Below are 20,000 nucleotides of genomic sequence, written 5' to 3'. Positions count from 1 at the left end.
AAATGGCAGAGTACCGACATCACGCTAACATGCTGACAATGTTTGTATGTCTCCTACTGTGATCAACATTAATGTTTGCCATTGAAATTGTTTTCTATGTTTCCCATTGTTTTTAGCAATGCGGATGCCTACTCAAGTCATCAACTGCTTTGCAATAGTGAGAATGCGTGTGAGCTGCTTGCATCTCAGCAAAGCTATCCTCTAAATAAATAAATAGATCCTTTATAAATAGTCCCTTGCCTGCCTGTTAGTATATCATTCCTGCATTTCAAGTAAACCTCCCTGTTTGTTCATGGAATGAACCAGTGGGGAGGAAAATAATAGATGCATTTCTGCACAGGACTACACGTCAAAATGCTGTGTCCAACCAAAGTGCTATAGCCTATATTAACGTGGCCAATTGAAATACAATTTAAACATTAAAATAGACTGACGTTAATTTCACTTGTTTTAACATTAATGTATAATTAGATAAATCTGTTCTCATTTTTTTAACCTTTACTGTTGAATAAAGTGAAATGAAGAGATACAGTAGCTTTCACTTGTGCAGTTTTGATGTCAACTGTTAATATGTTGTATTGGAAGCATAAACATCAACATAAACATTTTCATTCCATTTAAAACTTTCTGACGCAGCAGCACCCCATTACCATATATTTTTTCCAGCCAGATAATAATTATATTTGTGATAGCAGTGTTAGTTAATGATATCACCTGTGATTTTGCACAAGTTTAGACAAGTGATTTAGAATCTATGGTAGAATATTGCAGTTTCTGAATCCAGCTTTTATCTAAGTAATTCCGTACTGTTTTCTCCTTAACCACCATAACCGCTCTATGCGTAGCAATAGTAGATACTAACCTAGATTAAATAATAATAGCTCTAGTGTAGTATTATTTCAACTACCGTATATTAGTACTTTGTGGTGCTGCTACTCTTAGCCATTATTCATCTTTTTCAGAACAGTGAGCCGTATTGCTGTTAGCAGCACACCTCTTATGAAGACCAGTCTATGGATTAAGATGTATTCAATGGAAGCTATTCATAAATCAGACGGTGACCCATGGTTATCCGAGCCGTGCTTTGAATAGAGGAAGTCAATAAAGTCCATTTTCTCATTCAGTTCATCTTTACGGCAGCATAAAAGGTGAAGACACGATGAATAAAAGAGGTGGAAAAATGGTTGTGGACGGCTTTGCGGTGTATGTGCCTGTGCATATGTGTGTGCATGCGTGCACCACTTGTAATGCAAAACAATAGAAATTACACTCTGGGCTGTCAGAAACGCTAGGCAGAGAGGTCACACACACTCACCGAGCCACAGTCACAGGGGAGCTTTCTGCATCATATTATCATATTTAAACCAGCTAAAAATACCTCGGCTGAGATGACACCTTCCCTCCACTGACTTCAACACAGCTTACGAAAGCATATTAAGCCTGCGCTGCTGGCTGCTGCTGTCCTGTACGGCTTCAGGTGCGAGAACTCAAGCAAGGTTTTCAACAGGCCGGCAGGTGCTTAGAGGGTTAAACCGGGAACGAGGGGTACATTCACGCCAGAAGCCTATTGTGTAGCTGGTGGCCGTCATGCTTCGCTGTTTTTTCTTGACCTAGATGCCTTTCAATAGCCTTCTCTACTTATGCCAGTAGCACTCTCGATGTTCTCAGTGTTGCAGGCTAAAAGAGAGGTAGGGTGGGAGGCAGACAGACTGACAGAAGGAGGAAGAGAAAGATATGGAGTTGAGGAGAGAGAGAGAGAGAGAGAGAGAGAGAGAGAGAGAGAGAGAGAGAGAGAGAGAGAGAGAGAGAGAGAGAGAGAGAGAGAGAGAGAGAGAGAGAGAGAGAGAGAGAGAGAGAGAGAGAGATCTAGCAGCAGTTTTGAAAGGAAAGAGTTGCAGTAGTCACTGAATTTCTCATTTCTGTCAGATGCTTTGACAGCTGTCCATGGTACTGTAAATCACAGAGCCAATTACAAACCTCCATAAAAGGAACACACACACACACACACACACACACACACACACACACACACACACACACACACACACACACACACACACACACACACACACACACACACACACACACACACACACACACACACACACACACACACACAGGGAGAGAGAGGGGGGGGGGGGTAGAGAGAGAGAGAGAGACAGAGAGACAAAAAGATGCTGATAGAGATCTTCCATCAAACACTTTATGATTTTAATTTCCACGCGTTCAGGAAAAACTGCCATCGTCATTCTCTGACACACAAAAATATAACTGCGGCCGGTGCGCATCCACGGGTTCCTGATTAGACTTTTGGTTTCATTTGAAAATGGTAATTTACGACGACGCCATTTGTCACGCTCACCGCTACCGACCTCCGCAGCATATTGGGACATCTCGTGCGCAAGCGGGGCCGGCGGTGATGTCTGTCGTAAGCGTTTGTTCTCAGCGGTGACAAACGAGGAAAGGAGAATCTGTCATCTCTGGCGCGGTGGCCTCATCAGTCACCGGGTTCATTAATAGGCTCCTAAACAAAAACACACCTGTGAAAGTGGCCCCGCAGTGCCGCTCAGACATCGGGAAAGCGATTTTTTCGATGAGTCACTTGTACTGACAGCAGTCATGGAGGGGAAGAGGAATGCATAAGGGTCTTGTTACTTAAGACTGTCTGTAGGGGGTGCTGTGGCGCATCAGGAATGGGCAAAACCTGCCCATGGGAAGGACCAAGGTTCGAATCTGGGCTGGGTCATTTTCCTAACTCTATCTCACCTCTCTCTCCAACTAACTCCATGTCAACTCTTCACTAGATTTTAAAATATACTCTAGGTGCTAAAAAGATTCTCACTAATGTTGTAACAATGCTATATAATGATTTAGTATTTTCAACTAGCAGCGATTTGACTATGTGCTCTAAGAGGCCACAAAACGTCTTCACTTTTAAAACCTTCCGTTAGTGCTGCTGCTGTTGATGTAATTACTTTACTGCGGGGTTGTTTTGTAAATGTATAATTAATGCACTTGTCTTTCTCTCGGAGGAGACTTGAGGGTATTTTTTTGTCGTCCAGCAGCAGTGCTTATTTCTCCCATTGCCTTGCCATAGATTCTCCTGCTCTGTTTAATGACTTTTGTGTAGCTCGTTGGTGTGTCACACGCTTTTTTTCCGCTGGTGTGTATATTTAGCACTGGGTAATTGCGGTGCTATCTGCTGTTGTTGTCACTGGTGTCGTGGTGGGTTGTAGCTCGGTGTCATTAGGTAGAGGCTTCTGCCAGAGATGCGGCCGTCCCCTCATTAAAGCTCCCGACCGACTCCGCACTGTCGCGCGACGACGAGTTGGCAAATGAGCGGCTGGCTACGCTAGCTAGCGAGCAAGCGTGCATAATTCCAAGTGTGGCCCGCGGTTAATGCATGCAGGCCCCCCTTTTTTAATGTGGCAGTTTTTTCTTTTTACATGCCTATTTCTACAGCGCAGAAACAACCACCCCTATTGTGTCATTTATAGGCCGTGGTAAAATACGCGATGGCGTACATGACTCACCATGGGGGTCTCTCTCTCTCTCTCTCTCTCTCTCTCTCTCTCTCTCTCTCTCTCTCTCTCTCTCTCTCTCTCTCTCTCTCTCTTTCTCTCTCTCTCTCTCTCTCTCTCTCTCTCTCTCTGTCTCTCTTCCTCCCTCCCTCTCTGCGTGTGTGTGTGTGTGTGTGTGTGTGGCGTGTGTGTGTGTGAGAGAGAGAGTGCGGTGTGTGTGGCCCGTAATGGGGGCAGGCGGGGGTTGCTAGCAGGCTTAGGCTTGTGATTGTGTCCATCTCTGTTGTCCATTTCAGTCCAAGTCCCATTGGACATGCCCACTATACCTGCATCATGAATGTTAAATAACTTAGCTTTTCTGTCTGAAGCGGCTGCCAGTATAGTGTAAGGAGGGAAGGCTCTGTGAAATCTCCTCTAACATTTCAGTGATTGGATTTGCAAAGCTTTTTTCCCTCCATTTTGTCAGATCGTTTGTTTTTTTCTCCGTACTTGGGAACAGTGCTACATGCACAAAATAAGATCACATTTCCCCATGAAATGCTGAGAAAAGTATGTGAAACAGAAATAAAAGCGTTCACTATGTCACATATGCTTGGACAGTGTCTTCTGTAGCTAATTGTGCGCATGATGTGTGTGTGTGTGTGTGTGTGTGTGTGTGTGTGTGTGTGTGTGTGTGTGTGTGTGTGTGTGTGTGTGTGTGTGTGTGTGTGTGTGTGTGTGTGTGTGTGTGAGAGAGAGAGAGAGAGAGCGAGAGAGAGAGAGAGAGAGAGAGAGAGAGAGAGAGAGAGAGAGAGAGAGAGAGAGAGAGAGAGAGAGAGAGGGGGGAGAGAGGGAGAGAGAGAGAGAGAGAGCGAAGAAGAAGAAGAAGAAGCCATTTGCAGCCATGATTAGAGGCAGTGGTGTGCCGTGGGTTGGTCTGTTTGTTCCACACTTCGTGCGGCACCTCCCCCTCTCCTCTCCCGCTCTTCTCTCAGCATTAAATTTAAAACGTGTGGAGGTGGAGTGGCTGTCATACTTATAAACATACATACACGCTAAGCAGGCACACACACACACATGCACACGCACACAGTCTATGGTCCTAACAAATATAATCACAGTGAGACACAATTAGACTCTCTCTCTCTCTCTCTCTCTCTCTCTCTCTCTCTCTCTCATAACACATATCTGCCCACACGCCCCCATCTTCACTGTACTTCCTTCACACTGGCGCACGGACACATACGAAGGCTGCAAATTGTTCAGGGACTCCGAGCCAAAAGTGATTAAAGTGGAGGAGGATGTTTGTCCGTAGAAGAGAAAAGGGAACGAGTACAGTATGAGCAGCAAAGGAGATGAAGCCCAAGTGTCTCCTGTGTGTGTGTGTGTGTGCGTGTGTGTGTGTGTGTGTGTGTGTGTGTGTGTGTGTGTGTGTGTGTGTGTGTGTGTGTGTGTGTGTGTGTGTGTGTGTGTGTGTGTGTGTGTGTGCGTGCGTGCGTGCGTGCGTGTGTGTGTGTGGGTGTGTGTGTGTGTGTGTGTGTGTTCGTGTGTGTGTGTGGGTGGCTGGGTGTGGGTACCTGCTGTGTGTATGTGTGTGTGTGTGTGCGTGTGTGTGTGTGTGGGTACCTGCTGTGTATATGTGCGTGTGTGTGTGTGTGCGTGCGTGCGTGCGTGCGTGCGTGTGTGTGTGTGTGTGTGTGTGTGTGTGTGTGTGTGTGTGTGTGTGTGTGTGTGTGTGTGTGTGTGTGTGTGTGTGTGTGCGTACTGTATATGTGCGTGTGTGTGTGCGTGCGTGCGTGTGTGCGTGGGTGTGTGTGTGTGTGTGTGTGTGTGTGTGTGTGTGTGTGTGTGTGTGTGTGTGTGTGTGTGTGTGTGTGTGTGTGTGTGTGTGCAAAATGCTAAATAGAGAGGGACTACTGTATGATGCCACATGAAAGTCTACACTGTGTGTATCTGTGTGCATGTCATGTGTCTTTGCATGCCCATTCAGCACCATGGACAGCTACAAACATCTGTCTGTGTGTGTGTGTGTGTGTGTGTGTGTGTGTGTGTGTGTGTGTGTGTGTGTGTGTGTGTGTGTGTGTGTGTGTGTGTGTGTGTGTGTGTGTGTGTGTGTGTGTGTGTGTGTGTGTGTGTGTGTGTGTGTGTTGTAAAGTGCAAAATAGAGAGGGAATGCAGGATGCCACATGTGAGTGTGTGCACGTGTTTATGTGTTTATGTGGCTGTGTACCGGGATGTAAGAGCTTGCAAATGTGTGAAGAAAATGTGTTTTTGAGCCTGATTGTCTTTGTATTTGCTACATGTGGATGGATGAGTCGGTGATAATGTGTTTTCTAGGTGAAAAATGGGAGGTGATAAAACCGGGTAGAATTAACACCTGCTCGGATTTGGTTTTGGTCCTGACAAGGGTTTCATCTCTCCCTCCCTCTCTCTCTCTCTCTCTCGTTTGATGTTGGCAGTAGTACCCAGAACCAATTCTTGTGAAACGAAAAAAGCCTTGTTGGGTAAGACTACTAAGGAATGATCATCCGTGTGTTGTGTGTTGTCGGCAGTCCCAGTAGAGCCGCGAATCCTCTCTCTTTTTTTTACACCGCCAAAACCCGCTGAAATGTGGCGAATTAGCAATCCTCCGAATGTGCCGTTGTCATCAGGATCGGGGGGATACAGTGAGGCGTGAAATCCATTATTCTGTTTACGGTTTCGTATCTAACCCCAACCCCACCCCACCCCACCCTACGCCAAGCCCACCTCCCCCCCATTTACTCATTTGCTCTCCGTTCCCATGGCTGTGGTGGGGCCAACTACGGATGAGTACTCGCCACTCGGCTACAAATCTCTGTGGTCCTGTTACAGCACGCAGTCTAAAAAATGAAAGAGTAGTTGCAGACCAGCACAGTTACTGTACTGTACCCACCTCTCGCTCTCTCTCTGTCTCTGTCTCTCTCTCTCGCTCTTCTTTTCTCTATCCATCTATCTGATTCCCTTTGTTTCTTTCCCTCTTTATCTCTGGCTCTCTCCATCTTTATCTCTCCCTCCCTTTTTTCTACCTCTCGCTCCCTTGTTTCTCTCTCCTCAAGCAGAAATGAACTATGAGATACAGGGCCTGCTACTTGAAAGGTTTGGTAAATGATTTCTCTCTGCTGGTGATGCTGGAGGGGAACTTCTCCTCCCTGTAGATTTATCTGTGCGTGGCGGACGGTCTAGTCCAGCTCTCTCCTCCCCGCACTGGCCTGGCCGGCTATTCATCTCCTCCGCTCCTCGCTCTTATAGCCAGACCCGGGTGGCCCGCTGTACTGTATTCACGTTGTATATGATCTTGTCCAGTCGGGCTTAGGGGTTCGTAGCTACACTAGTGTGTAATGCTCTTTCAGTTACTCTATAAGTTTGTCATCAAATGAAAAAGAGGGAAACATTAAAAAGCCCATTACAGTGTTTAGTATTTTAGTCAAATGCCCGCCCAGTTACTTTTCCCATTTAGCTTGTTTGCCTGGCTATCTTAACTACAAGGCTATTTTAGACTAAATAGAAAAATAATACCTCAGATGTGGACTTAACCATTGACCATTGTCTGCGTTGTTATTTTAACTGCAACACCAATGACTGAAACTCCCTTACTCTGGTCAGACTGTGACTGTGTGTCTGCTATACAGTATATTCCTGTCCCTCAGTCATGCATAAAGTAAAATCCTATGGGAGAGAACTGATACAGAAGATATAGCGATGGATAAGCGAAGATAGATAGATAGATAGATAGATAGATAGATAGATAGATAGATAGATAGATAGATAGATAGATAGATAGATAGATAGATAGATAGATAGATAGATAGATAGATAGATAGAAATGAAGATAATGTTTTATACAGCGTCATAGGAAGTATAAGTGGGACCAGGTTAGTTTTTAAAATACATGTATATATATTTTTAGGGCTTTTTGTGTCTTTATTGCTGATAGGACAGTTGAGAGTATGACAGGAAGAGTGGGAGAGAGGGACTGGGCAGGGACCCATGACCCAGGCCGGACTCGAACCTGGTTATCCATGAGCATGCGGGCCAGTATGTGGGGGACTTGGCGTTCTGCGCCACACAGACCCCCCCCCGCCCCTTCCGCCAAACACTCCCCCGCGGCTAGTTTCTTTTTTAGCAAGTGAGTCGCACAAGTGATAGACACAAGTCCTCTCCTAACAAGTCTCAGTTTATGTGCACTCCTGCTGAGACTCAAAGACATGTTTCACCAGAGGGGAAATGGAATGTGTCAGTAGCATCAAGTGAGTTTCTACTGACACTTGTCAGTGTTTTGCTGCTGTGCCCTGTATGAAGCATGGAGGATGAGGCATTTCTGCGCACACTCACACATTTAATTTTGCATGACTATATAAAAGGACTCATAATTACTTTCTTTTCCACATTAAACATTCATGCCAACTGCTTGCAAGTCTTCAGTTTCCGTTTCTCTCCGAGCCTTAACTGCCGTCAAATGTAATTGGTAAAATTGTTCCAATACATAATTTGCACGCTCAAGACAAGCACAGCTGTATACCAACAGACAAACAAACAGAGAGACACCTCTACCAAACGAGTTTAGGCATGCAATGATGATTAGCTGATTATAGTGCAGTCTCATGAAAGGAGTAACTTTTTTTTTGGATACATAATCTGCATCCTGATAAAATGCTAGCCGTTTATTATGCTCTTGGAAAAGGCTTGGTGTGATCCAAACGGCAGTAAGAGAATATTTTGATAACTAATAATATCATAACTATTCAGTGAAGAGTGGAGTGCACGGGACTGTGCACACTGTCGATTGTGAGAAGTCTTATGAAACAGACTGTGTGCACGCTGTGAGCCGTTTAGATCATTCTGGAGGAGAACTTCCAATTGCCTCCAAAGAATGGCAACCCATTCGCCCCGGTGGTTCTTTTAATGAGCTTTTCCCTGTCACGGCAATTTTTCAGCAAGAGCCAACCATCGGTTGATTGCCGAAGTCCCCAGTTGTCAGACATGGTGGGTTACCTCTGCTAATTAAAAAGAGCATTAACATACTGTATCTGCCTAATAGCCATTGTTTTGTTGTGCTTCTCAAAAACACACCAGCCTTTAAACTCTCTCTAAATCCTCACTTAGCTGATGTGAAATGGCTTGTATTGACGCTGCTTTTTGTTGGCCCAAATTAGCCACCGTGTTGTATCTGTGTTAGATCTTCTTATGAGGAAAAAAAATGGTGGAGCAGCTTGCCACACTGTAGGACAGCGTGCGCATCTGCAGTCGGCCCTATTTCTCCCTGGTGACTTTCCGAGTCCCAAAAAACTCCTACTGCCCCTGGCACTGTCGAGAAAAGGGAAGAACGACTTGCCTAAACGACTTGTGCTGAAAGTGCAACATTGTTGGGTGCATTTTAAAAGGGGGCGGAGACCCGATTGGATTTGAATAGCCGTTAATTGCACAGCGCTTGCCCAGTCAGCACTGCCGCATACGTATGTACTTGCTTAGCACCAGCACGAGCCGGCCAAAAGCAACCGTGGATGCCATCTTTAATTAAAGATGCCGCTAATCGTCACCGGCCAAGAATCGATAAAACAAAGAGCTCTCTCAGCAGAGAAGTAGAGTCGAGAAAAGAAAGGAGAGAGTTAGTGCGTGCGAAGGAGGCGAAGGCAGAGGCTTGAGGAGGAGCAGACTTGAGAGGAGCAGTAGCAGCAGTAGCAGCAGCATCACCATGAGACAAATGGAATTTGATGTTTTCGCACAACATGCGAATATGCTGTCCTTGCTCTTGTCACATTGTCAGAGGAGAGAGGGGGGCCTGCTGATGAGATGGTGCTGTCTGAAGAGCAGTGCAATGACGCCAAGAGAGACACAGAGAGGGAGAAAGGCCGCCAGTGAGTGCAGATTGGATTTCCTAAGTGTAGGGGTGAAGAGGTGTGAGATTCGCGATCCGAGGTGTCGAAGATGAGAATTACAGGGTGACGGATTGAGATGTGATGAAATTGGTGACCATATGGGGGCAGATATAGGCAAGCAATTGTAAATTATGATAAAGTATGCCTGTGTGTGTGTGTGTGTGTGGGTATGTGGGGAGTTAACTGCTGTGGCTTTCGAAGTAGGTAGGGGGCAGATAGAATACATTTTAGTGTATGTGTATGAGTATATGCTAATGCAAGCAGCTACTGATATATGGGTGGGGGATGGGTAGTGGAACGAGCTGTTGACATATGCAGTAAATTCTGCAGTGTTATTTCAACAAACTGTGAGTAGGGCCAACTGGCTACGGTGTGAAATTCAACTCTCTATAAGTCAAATTGACACTGCGTAATGCACTTGTGTAGCCTCATCTGTGATTGGTGGGTTAATCTGGGGTGGAGCAATAGGGTGACGGTGGCCGTGGCAGTGCTGCTGGTGGTGGCATTAGTGGTGGAGCAGGGCAGGGCAGGGCAGGGCAGGAGAGCGCTTTGGCCGTGTGACCAGAGGGCTGACTGCTGACTGCTGCTGTGGCTCTGCTCCGCTCTGCAGGCCTCTTCCTGTGCCGCGTCCCGTTACCGCTGAGTCAGCGAGAGCAGAGGAGGGGACGTGGAGGCACGCCAGCAAGAGAGAGAGAGAGAGAGAGAGAGAGAGAGAGAGAGGGAGGGAGAGAGACACTGTCAGAGAATAGAGAGGCGATGTGAAAGTGGGAGCACCAAAGCGTACCTGCTCTGATGGTGTACACACACAGTGTGCGCGCGTGTGTGCGTGCGCGCGCTTGTCAGCGTATGTCTGTTTGAGTTTTTCCGTTTGTTTACAAAGCTGTCTGTGTGTACTGTTTGCCCAGTCAGACTGCTCTGTAGGTGTGTTACCGTGTGCGTGCCCCTTCATCTATTGAGTGCATTTTGGCCAAAGCACCTTCAATGGGTGAGCACATTAAAGGTGCAATGTCTGCCCGCGTTGGAGATTGATGGACACAGTGTAAACGCAGTGGGACTCTCTCCCTACCACCACAGCGTGTGTTAGTGCCAAGATAATCCCACAGCAAACGTGGCTGCAGTGCACTGCACTACACTACACTACACTGCACTACATTACACTACAACGCTGGCCCCTGGCCACGCCGTAAATCTGATGATTTATGCTAATTTGACCCAATCCCGTGCTAAACCGGCCGTTAAAGTGACAGGCCGTCTCATTAAGACGCTGCTCTTAACATGAGCAGGGCCTTTCAGGCGCACTGTAAATTCACCATAATGGTGTGTACTCATACAATTAGCTGGCTAGGGGGAGGGAGAGGTCTGTCTCCCTGTTCTATCGTTACTCTTTTGTTTCAAAGGCAAAGGAAGGCACACAGTAAAAAATGATGTCACTGAAATAAATAAGCTAAATATGCTGCAATCGATCTTTTTTATGTTGGTTTAACTTCACAATGCCCTGTATGCTATGAAAATACATGACGCTGTTGTGTTGAGTTTAATTCAAGTGCATTTATTTTTTTTGAGTGGAAAATCACTATACAATATGGACTATCCACAGACATAAAAATATCTGTTTATCTGCTTATCACTTTTAGGTCGGTTAAAAGTATCACTTTTTACAGGATATTGTTTGTCACTTTTTTAGATTAGATTAGATTAGATTAGATTAGATTAGATTAGATTAGATTAGATTAGATTAGATCAGATCAGATTAGATTGGTAAACTTTATTGTCATTTCACTGGTATGAATACAAACTAACACATTTGGTAGTCTGTTGGCATGCCTCTCTTTATTTGTGTGGTCTGGTAAAAAATGACTGTGAAATTGAAACTGAATAGAAACTGGTAGTATTTGGGGATGGTGTGGGCCATTCTGAGAGATGAGAGTGGACAGTATGTTCCTATCTGAGCCGGGAAGGAAGGAAGTTGCTGCCAAGGTCCTCCTGTCTGGGTAGAAGCCGGCGGTGAGTGATTGGATAATTACATTGTGATATGTTGGCTACTTTTATTTATGGTCATCATTATGAAGGACCTTGGCACCCATTTATGAGCTCGATGGCTTTGACCTCTATCTCTCTAAGTGTGTGTGTGTGTGTGTGTGTGTGTGTGTGTGTGTGTGTGTGTGTGTGTGTGTGTGTGTGTGTGTGTGTGTGTGTGTGTGTGTGTACCCATCGTAAAGGCATCGATTCCCCCTAAGAGTTTTGGAAGGTGAGTTTCTTTCTGAGATTCTTATTTCTGTTATGATATATTGCCATCAGCTGGTCTTTCTTCTTGACATCTGAATCTGGACTGCACAAAAGAAACGGGTGGTAAGTATTTCAGGTGGGAGTCAGCAGTGCACATTTGTGTGTCTCATCACTACCAGCGGATCGGTGTCATCCTCCTCTCCACAAGCATCTGATGTACCAGCCACTGCAAAAGGAGAAAGATTGTCATGAAAGTGCTGTGTCATGGGAACTCTCATTGGATTTGAATGTTAAAATTGATTTTCTTTGTTTATTATATGTGTATATGTTAATAGAAATAGACACTCTACTTTGTCTTCAAACGTTCAGAATCAATTTTCTTCTTATTATGTCATCATAATTTGGTCTGAGCTTCACTGACAGTAACAGAGTCGTAAAGCATTCCGGATTTTGATGTAAGATTAAGAGCTAATCTAGTTCCACTTTATTCCAGCTGTAGTTAACCTGGCTGACTTAAATTAGCCCAACTTTTCAGCTAGGAACTTTTCAAATAGAGGAGTCGATAAGAGCACTCAGCTAAATGAAGTGCACTTGTGGAACTAGACGAATTGGAGCATGCTATTGTTGCTTAGGAATCCAGGTTGCCTCAGACTGTCTGCAAAGTGTTCAAACTTGAATCTGAAAAGTTCCGGTTAATAACGTGTCTGGTGTCTGGCTGTTCTCTTTTCACCAACGCACCCCCCTCCTACATTTTTTCCCCCTCCTCTCCTCCATCTATCTCTCTCTCTCTCTCTCTCTTTAGTGAAAGAAGAATACGTGGCCACATTCAAAGGCTCGGAGTACTTCTGCTACGACCTGTCGCCCAACCCCATCCAGAGCAGCAGCGACGAGATCACGCTCTCCTTCAAGACGCTGCAGCGTAACGGCCTGATGCTGCACACGGGCAAGTCGGCCGACTACGTGAACCTGGCGCTGAAGAACGGGGCCGTGTCGCTGGTCATCAACCTGGGCTCGGGGGCCTTCGAGGCCCTGGTGGAGCCGGTCAACGGCAAATTTAATGACAATGCCTGGCACGATGTCAAGGTTACACGGAATCTCCGACAGGTAACGCGCGCAGAGGCCGGGCCCGCCGGGATGTGGATTGGAGTTGGATTGGAAGTTTCGCTGATGATGATGATGGTCATGATTTTATACTCATGGTGCCACGACTACAATGTCTGGCTCTGGCCTGGTGTATTTTTAAAAAATCTCACAGCCTTTCCTGCTGTGATAAAACAGCTCTTTCTGCAGGAGCAAAAATGAATAATCAAGGTGTAATACAGAGCACAGTTAAACCACAGTAGTTATTATGGTACAAAAACATACACTGAGCTACCTGCTGTGAGCTACTGTACTGTAGTGGAGTGGAGTGCTTTTGTGTGGCATTTACAACGACTCTAAGAAAAATAAGCTGTAATGAGTCGTTTATTCTGACGTAGGCATTTGACAACATCAACATTTAACAACAAAGCAATTATTCATACTGCTTCATATAAATAATATACACCAGGCAAGTATAGGACTGCACAGCGTAATAAATTATTGAAATATTTTTGCAGACCTTATAATAAAATGTGCTGTGCTCCTGCACGCACCATTGAGGTGAGATAAAGGCAGCAAGAAAAGATAAACCGCATATATAAAATAATAACCAGCTCCTGCTGAAGTGTAGAATATATAGAGGAGGAAAGTGAAGTTTGATGAGATTTTGTGAGAGGACCGTGTGCTAAATCCCCAGCCCACTCCGTCCTCCTCCTCGGCACGGCTGACAAGAAGGCAGGGAGTGGAGGCAACCTTGCGTCAGCACACTAGAGCGATTCCCTCGAGTCTCCGTGCAGGACCATGGCATGCCTTGCCTTTAGGTACAGCTTTGTATGTAAGCAGTTATGAAAATTTCAGAGTGCCTGCCTTCTATAGACATAGCGTAGAACAGGCACATGGTCTTGGTGATATATTAGATTTCTGTCCGTTACGCCGAGCATCAGATGACAAATATTCCTGCTTTGCAGGGTGCAGTGAGGCCAGGAGAGGATGACTGATAGCTTTATGCAGAGGAGGAGTGTGGTGACATCTAGGAGGAAAACCTACTGAGTCAGCAGGGAGCAAGCCCCTTGCTGCAAATCTCTAGTCTGCCTCTCTCTTCTTCCCCTTTCCCCTTTCCCCTTGTTTTATGCCCGTCTCAGACGTTTTACTAACCTGCTTTTGAAAACAAAAAACAAATTGACTAACCTTTCATCCATGGAATGTATCATTCTACTAACAAGTATATCTTTTCTACTAACGTTCAACGCAGTGTTACTAACCTTTGGCAAGAGACCATCATATCTTTTTTGAGTGAGGAGCCGGTGTTCTGTTCACAGCTTTTTAATTTCCTTTCTCCCCCCTTTTCCACAAAGCATTCAGGCATTGGACACGCTATGGTAAACAAACTACATTGTTCGGTAGATATCATTCTAATTGTTTCTTAGTTTGGGTTTGCCGTGTGTCTATTTTCCTTTTTTTGAGCCGTAGACATCAATACTATACAAAAATGGGGGAACCTGCGGTTGGTACTATTTTACGCTTATTCCCCCCACTTCCCAATTCTATTCTCTATTTTTTTTTTTGGTCCAGCCTTTCATTTCTGTTTCACTCACCACTTTCCAGGTGCATTTGTTGCACCTCCTCGCTCCTTTTTTTTACCCTTGCATTGCACTGTGCTTCACTCACTGGTCTCCTGGCTGGTCCTGCTTCTGCCTCCTCATTGGCCCAGCCAGTGCTTTGACCTTTCACCCCGGAATGACATGAGGTGAGGTCAGCTAGCGACCTATCCAGTCAGCCTGCAAGAAACATGGGCGAGGCTAGTTTCAGTGGACACTGGTCTCATCTCTTGCCATTCAGCTGTTTTTTTCTTTACAAAAATCAATCTTTTTCTTTCTTTCTTGCCTTCTGTGAAGCAAAACGTGTGCTTGTGCATGGCCACATGCCACTGTGGTTGGTCTTGTCAGCAGTGCTGCTGTGTGTCGGTGTCCCTCCCTCTTTGCTCCGTGTTTTTCTCCCTCCACACTAAAAAACTACTTCCTGTCAGCCATTTGTGTGCATGCCGAGAGGGAGGGCACTAAACTGCATGCCTCCATCCAATCAGATTCATTTACAGATGTTGCTATAACTGCTTGTAACATGTTGTCTTAACCTTGTGGCATTGTGTTTGTTTTTTTCGTTCGTTTTTTCTCCATTTGATTTTCTGTTTGACTTCATATGAATACAATACTAACAGTTCTTCTAACCATGCTAACAAAACCTTGACACATACCCTACTAACACCATTTTTGTGTCTGCTGAGTAACTTTTGTGTTCAAGTCCTGGCTATACTAACAACAAATGCTTCTACTAACACTAACACGCCCCCTGGGTGTGGCAGACTAGAATCCCTCTGCAAAGGGGGAAAACAAAAGCTCAAACAATAAACTTGAGAGAAAAAAGACATGGAAAAGACATGAAAATGGATTTCACACAAAAATCAATTGAAGAGAAATCAATCACAATACGTAAATGAGAACAAACAAATAAAGAACTGATAAACAACGAACCAAGTATACCCAAAATCCATATGAGGGGAACCAAACTCGATAACAGCGTTTGGAGTTACTGTGAATATAGCGTGTCCTTTCCCTGTGCTTTGTTGCCTAGGTAACAATATCCGTGGATGGAATTCTCACCACCACTGGATATACACAAGAGGACTACACCATGCTAGGCTCTGACGACTTTTTCTATGTCGGAGGAAGCCCCAGCACGGCCGATCTCCCCGGATCCCCAGTTAGCAACAACTTTATGGGCTGCCTAAAGGAGGTAAACACCATCGCCCTCTTCCAAGCACCCTCTCTCGGGTTACGGCGGGCCAGGGCTCTCTAGGTCTGGGCCTTGGCTGCCTGACAGCTGAAGTGAAGGGCCCTGTCCAACCTCTGGTGATTGAGTACACTCTGGAGTCCCCACGCTTACAGTATCAATTCGCAATGTCATTGAGTTCTTGACAGCTTTTAATGCCACACCAAATTAAACCGTAGCTGTAAAGCTGCATAAATGCTCAAATATTTGTGGTGTCGAAAAGGTGCTGTAAACTGTGGCATGTTTGATGTACGCAGTGGGTACTCCCTGAGCTATGACACAATTTTTAGCTCAGGTTTCTAATTAGTCGACGACACAGAGCGATTCAAAAGGCGTTACCGCTAACAGAACAGTCTTTCCTCTGCTGTTTATTTTGGCATTATTTTGACTACTATCAACATCAGGCTCTTTCCCATGAGCCTCCACTCTCAGGAGCGATCTCTCTCGCTCTTTTCCTCTCCTTCTCTCCGTTCGTTCTCTCTCCTTCTCTCCTAGTCTCTCTCTCTTCTCCTGCTCTCTCCTCTCTCACTTCTTGTGTTCTGGCTGAGTGTTTTTTTGTGCAGGCGATGCGAACCTCAGAGCGTGCACATCAGCTACAGAGGGAATTATTTATCAGTCGACACAGCGCTCGCTTTACACAGGCCCTCTAGCTGCCTGCAATGGAGACACAGCTACACCCCTCAAATCATCTCAGTAATGAATGTCGGTGAAGCTGTTGCCTCATTTCCAGACCGTGTTGATTTGGAAATAGGTCACACAACATTAGCGGCATTGGCATAAACAAATCGGGAAGAAATGATAACAAATAGTGTAAAATAAACTTTGGAACATTTTACAAATAAAGTGAAACATGGGACATAAAATGTCTGTATGTGAAAATTAGACTTCTGTTCTGTAGGTTTGTTCTTTTTTAATAACGAAAGGGTGAGAATTTGTTGTGTTATTTTTATAGTCTGCAGCTGTGTCTCTGCTCTCAAAGCCAGATAAAAAACTGCCTCGTTTTCAAGTTTGATCAGGTTCAGAGATTGTTTGTCTTCGTATCATTTTACTGCACTTTGGTTATTAATTTTTCACTCAAATGTCACATGTTGATAGACTTTTTCTTTTTAGTTTCCCCATAAAAATCTACTTTGTTGCTCTGCGTTCTGGCAAGTCAGATTCAATTCTTTTCATCGCATTTTGAGTGGGCTGTCCTACTTGCCATTGTCAAATCAAAAACTAGTCAAGTGTCACCTTTTGTGTTCAGGACTACCTGAAACTAGGAGGAGTGTCCTCAACTGAATTTCAGGTGGAGAAGTTCACACAAACATGATTGAGCTTCTGCCGGTCATCGCTAAAGGGCACACAGCTCTTCCCGCCAAAGGTCAGGTGTCTCAAAAGTGTCTGGCCAGTTGAAGAGCATCTGCAGCTCAGCTCTCATTTGGCTGCTGTGAAGGGCTTCTGCAGCTCTCACAGACCCCTAGCTAATCATTTTCGGGCCAGCCGCAGAGCAGCCATCAATTTGAAGGATTGCTCCAACTGGCTATTTAGCTTTGCAAATCAGTGGGTGATTAGAGTTCGAACTGCAGAAAGTGAAACAACTTCAGAAAGGTACTGGTCTACTGAATGATGCATTCAGTAACATTGATTCATTCAGTTCTGTGGACTTAGAGGAAAACGATGAGCACAAGGAAATCAAATCCATGTGCTAGTACAATTGACACATATCAAGTTTGCACAGTTTTTCTGACCACAGCCATGTCTTGATTTTGAAGAGGCATTCCTCTTCACACTTGTGAAGAAAATATTTTGTTTTTGGCACAAGTTAACTCCACACATGCAATAGGAACAGGTCACCGGTCTTCGATGAGCTCATCCTCAATGAGCATGTGCTTAATCTAGCAATGTGGCCCTGCTTGTGTGCTTCACACGTTGCAGTACGAATGGCCCATGAGAGACCTAGCACAGAATCCTACTCGTTTGACCCTGGGCTCCATTGACCCTTTGTGTCGACTCGGCGCTAGCCCAAAAGCTAACGCTGCAACCGCTCCCCATTGCCGTGTTAGCAACAGCCGCAACATCAAAAGCAGTGGGTTAGCAATCAATCTGAGTGTCAAATGAATGCGCACGCACAAGCGTGTTTTTCCGCTACAACATCGGGTCGAACGCCATGACAGGACCCCCCATGTCAAGGGTAATCCCACACAGCAGTCAGACTTAATGCTATCAGCTGTCATTTGGGCAGATTAGAGGGTGTAGCGGAAGGTCTGAGACCCGCGGAGTAGAGACACATGCTAATGCTGTAGGGCCCTGCCAATAATCCACTCTAAGAGGATTCGGCAGTGATCCTCCACATTGCACATCCACACCAACATCAATACTATTAATATGGCTGGTGACCGGACCCAGACAATATTAGTGAACGCTCTCGCGGAGGGACAGACTGAGAAAGGAGAAGTTGTTTCTTTGTTTGTTTGTTTATGTGCGTGCGTGTGTGTGTGTGCGTGTGCGTGTGCGTGTGTGTGTGTGTGTGTGTGTGTGTGTGTGTGTGTGTGTGTGTGTGTGTGTGTGTGTGCATGTGTGTGCGTGCGTGTGTGTGTGTGTGTATGCGTAAGTGCGTGTTTGTGTGTATGCGCGCGCGCGCGTGTGTGTCTGTGTGCGTGTGTGTCAAAGGGTGAGGTTTTGGGTGGAGTTTGTTGTCTTTATGCCAAACGATGACACAGCAGTGCCATTTCAGGGGACCAGGAAAAATATTCTGAAATATTCTTTCGGACAAGACATGGGCATATACAGTAAGGTGTGTGTACGTGTCCCTATGCGCCTGAGGATGGGCCTCTGCCTCTGATTGATTCTAATGTTCAGCTTTTTTTCGTGGTGAAGACACAACATCAGCACATCCATCATTAAGTGTTTATTTTCATCGTTGGCACCTCGGAGACCTTTGGTCAGCGATTTTCAGGCGCCCAATCCTCAGAATCCTGCGACGGTGACAGATGTTAAGTCCCTCATCCCCGCGTGGCACCTGCTGTAAGTGCCTTCCTTCACCAGCTTAGGGCCCTGTTTATCCCATAGTAGTTTATCACTGATAAAGCCGCTCCTCGCTTTCCCCACATGAGTTTATGACTAGGAATGCACTGATACAATAGCTTCTGGAGAAGATTAAAAAAATATAAAACCTCATGCTGATCATTAATTGCCGGAACGGTCTGAGTGGCTGCCCACTTGATTGGCATTTCTGAAGCATCATCGATATCCTTTTATTGCATCCCCATTCCATTATCTCCTTCCTGGCATGGGCTCAGATGAAATCGAAGCGGAATTAAAAAGCACGGGTTGCAATTGAACACTTCACAGCCCCCCGTGCCTAAATCACAAGAGTTTCAGCTTCACTGGTGAGAGCAGAGACACAACAGAGGACTTGAATATAACCAAACGCAAGAGAGAGAGACAGGAAAATAACATGTTCTTGGCACGTTTTGCACATTTTTTTTAAAATCTAGGCTCTTTTTTTCTTTTTGGCATTTTGATCTAAGCAATGTAGCACGCTAAGAGGGTTTTTCTCTCCAGCAGCCGAGCCTGCTGAGATCAATCAAAAATGTACAGAGCATCATGTTATTACATCTCAAGGGTTTGCCTACGGTGTAAGGTTTTGATGGACGGTTTTAACAGTAGGCGTTTATGTCTACAGCTTGACAGAAAACACTGTTCGTCTAAGACTATATTTGAGCGCGTCTGCCATTTCCACTGTGACTGACTGGTATTTCTCTCCTTCTCTCTATCCTTCTCCATCTCTTCCTTCCTTCCTTCCTTCCTGTCACCACTTAAAACAACCAAAATGAAAGGTTGTGTACAAGAACAACGACGTGCGTCTGGAGCTCTCCAGACTAGCTAAGCAGGGCGACCCCAAGATGAAGGTGAGTGGCACGGTGGCCTTCAAGTGCGAGAGCGTGGCCACCCTGGACCCCGTCACCTTCGAGACGCCCGAGTCCTACGTCACGCTCAACAAGTGGACGGCCAAGAAGGCCGGCTCCATCTCCTTCGACTTCCGCACCACCGAGCCCAACGGGCTCATCCTCTTCAGCCACGGCAAGCCCAAGCAGCAGCAGCAGCAGCAGAAGGACCCCAAGAGCCCCGTCACGCTCAAGGTGGACTTCTTTGCCATCGAGATGCTGGACGGACACCTCTACCTGCTCTTGGACATGGGCTCCGGCACCACCAAGACCCTGGCCATCAACAAGAAGGTCAACGACGGAGAGTGGTACCATGTAGACTTCCAGCGGGACGGAAGATCAGGTAGGCATATTGTATTGTATTATACATGTTAGCAATTTTAAAACATATTTACATTTAAAAATGTCTTATTTAAATGACTGTAATTTTTAAAAAACAATAGTCGGAAATACTTTTGCTATATATTGCACATTCAGTGAGCAGGGCTTTTTTATATTGCAGTGATGAAAAAACATCCAAACCCGTTTCTTTTGTCACATTC

At 45.4% G+C, this 20,000-nt stretch overlaps 1 protein-coding gene across 1 annotated transcript in view; it reads left to right on the top strand.

The window, feature by feature from the left end:
- Window positions 1-20,000, top strand: part of nrxn1a (neurexin 1a) — a 201,087-nt gene that overhangs the window by 60,924 nt on the left and 120,163 nt on the right. Inside the window, exons 5-8 of the mRNA XM_063216926.1 lie at window positions 12,426-12,727; window positions 14,059-14,103; window positions 15,332-15,493; window positions 19,351-19,801. Coding sequence (XP_063072996.1) covers window positions 12,426-12,727; window positions 14,059-14,103; window positions 15,332-15,493; window positions 19,351-19,801 — 960 coding nt within the window. The remainder of the gene's footprint in view (window positions 1-12,425; window positions 12,728-14,058; window positions 14,104-15,331; window positions 15,494-19,350; window positions 19,802-20,000) is intronic.

Source organism: Engraulis encrasicolus, chromosome 15 (genome assembly GCF_034702125.1).
Source record: "Engraulis encrasicolus isolate BLACKSEA-1 chromosome 15, IST_EnEncr_1.0, whole genome shotgun sequence".
Classification (NCBI taxonomy): Eukaryota; Metazoa; Chordata; class Actinopteri; order Clupeiformes; family Engraulidae; genus Engraulis; species Engraulis encrasicolus.
This window is presented reverse-complemented; position numbering and strand designations above follow the sequence as displayed.